Source organism: Hermetia illucens, chromosome 2 (assembly GCF_905115235.1).
Source record: "Hermetia illucens chromosome 2, iHerIll2.2.curated.20191125, whole genome shotgun sequence".
Taxonomy (NCBI): domain Eukaryota; kingdom Metazoa; phylum Arthropoda; class Insecta; order Diptera; family Stratiomyidae; genus Hermetia; species Hermetia illucens.
Window position 1 is genome coordinate 25,634,547 of NC_051850.1, and position 1,539 is coordinate 25,636,085.

General features: G+C 43.3%; 1 protein-coding gene across 1 annotated transcript; it reads right to left on the reverse strand.

Annotated features, from left to right (window-relative positions):
* Positions 1-700: 700 nt before the first annotated feature.
* Positions 701-1,234, reverse strand: LOC119649493 (cuticle protein 64-like). The gene is made up of 2 exons (XM_038051663.1): positions 1,100-1,234; positions 701-1,037 (listed from the first exon to the last, which is right to left on the reverse strand). The coding sequence occupies exons 1-2, from the start codon at positions 1,100-1,102 to the stop codon at positions 753-755; spliced, it is 288 nt and encodes a 95-aa protein (XP_037907591.1). The 5' UTR covers positions 1,103-1,234; the 3' UTR covers positions 701-752.
* Positions 1,235-1,539: the final 305 nt, after the last annotated feature.

The following is a 1,539-nucleotide window of genomic DNA, read 5'->3' on the forward strand; positions in this document are numbered from 1 at the left end:
ACTTGGTTTACTGGATGGCCACTATAATATATGGTGTAGTGATTCTTCCCCGGGAAACCGGTCCGCGTCCAACACATCTCCTGCAACGCTGTTACATCAACCATATATTGGGAAGGGGTATCGGCCAACTGCTCAGCAGCTCCATCTCTGTACAGGGGCGCACGTTCCATGAGAAAATGCGCAAATCGTTATTCTTTTGTCGTTGCAGGGTTCGTCGTTGTGTTATCCGTCTTGTCCGAGGCTCCTGTTGTAGCTTCATAACTTTGGTTTTCCATGTGGGGTTGTCGCTGGAAGCAGCGACGTCAATAATGAAAGGAACAGGGAAGGGAGTGGAGTTGTAGTCAAAAACCGCGTATGCAGCGAACGGCCATGCTGTCACCGCATGCATTGGTTATGCGCTATGAAAACTGTGCTTTTCGTATCTGCAAATTTCTAGAAATGTTTCCTTTCAAAAGCTTTGGCCTACCTGCCAACTACCCTGACAGTCTTGTTTGGAGGCGACTTTGGAGTACTGTTTTCGCCGCTGCTAATATCGAGAAAGATAACTTGGTGGTCACTGTGAAGATAGGCTGGCGTACTTTCAGCTGACAAGCGAATTTAGTTCCTCCATCTTTCTATGTGATACATGACTAACAGCAGCATCAGGAGTAATTTATAGGGATTTCAATACGTTTTTCTATCGCAAAGAAAACTCGTTAAATTTTTGTTTGCAAAATAGTATATTTGGTAAGTCAGTCAGTTCAGTTTTTCGTTTAAGCAGCAGCCTTCTTCTTCCAAACGCCATCATATCCCCAGGCAGGGGAAGCATAAGCGTGTCCCCATCCAGCTCCGTATCCCCAACCATGTCCGTAACCAGCTACAACTGGAGCGTTGTAGGCAGCGTGGAGTGGAGCGACGGCGGCATGTCCCCAACCAGCGGTGGCGAGTGGAGCAACGGCGGCAGCATGTCCCCAACCACCATATCCCCAACCTCCGTATGGAGCAACGTATCCGGCTGAAGCGGCGCCGATCAAAGCGAGAGCCAAAAGGACGAATTTCTGTAAAAGGATCAACGAAAATTAGGATATTGTTATAGTTTCTTAACTGAGACCGTTCGTACCATTTTGAGTTTTTGTGGTATTCTGGATAAGTAATTCCTGAATGATAAATTCTACTGATAGACGCACGCTTATATACAGTTTCGCATTTGCGAATTATTTTCAGTCCCACTATCTTTTTTTTCTGATTATAAAATTTTCAAGATTGTTACGCATGCAAACGCATGCAAATGACCAATTTTATTTTTGGAAAAGTAGGCCAGACTACACATTCGCAAGAATTCATAGGAAGTATATGTCGAGGACAGAATTCGAAGATACAAAACATAAACATGGTTTCCATTAGTGTTTGTTTTAATTTAAGATATTTTAAAAGTATGACAAATGGACCAAAATAGATACTTATGTGCCAACTTATGTTATTGGCGAAGCTCCTGAAGAATTTGAGCATTTGAGCATTTATTTATTTAAAATCGATCCGATTAAGCACCCTGTTGAGCCT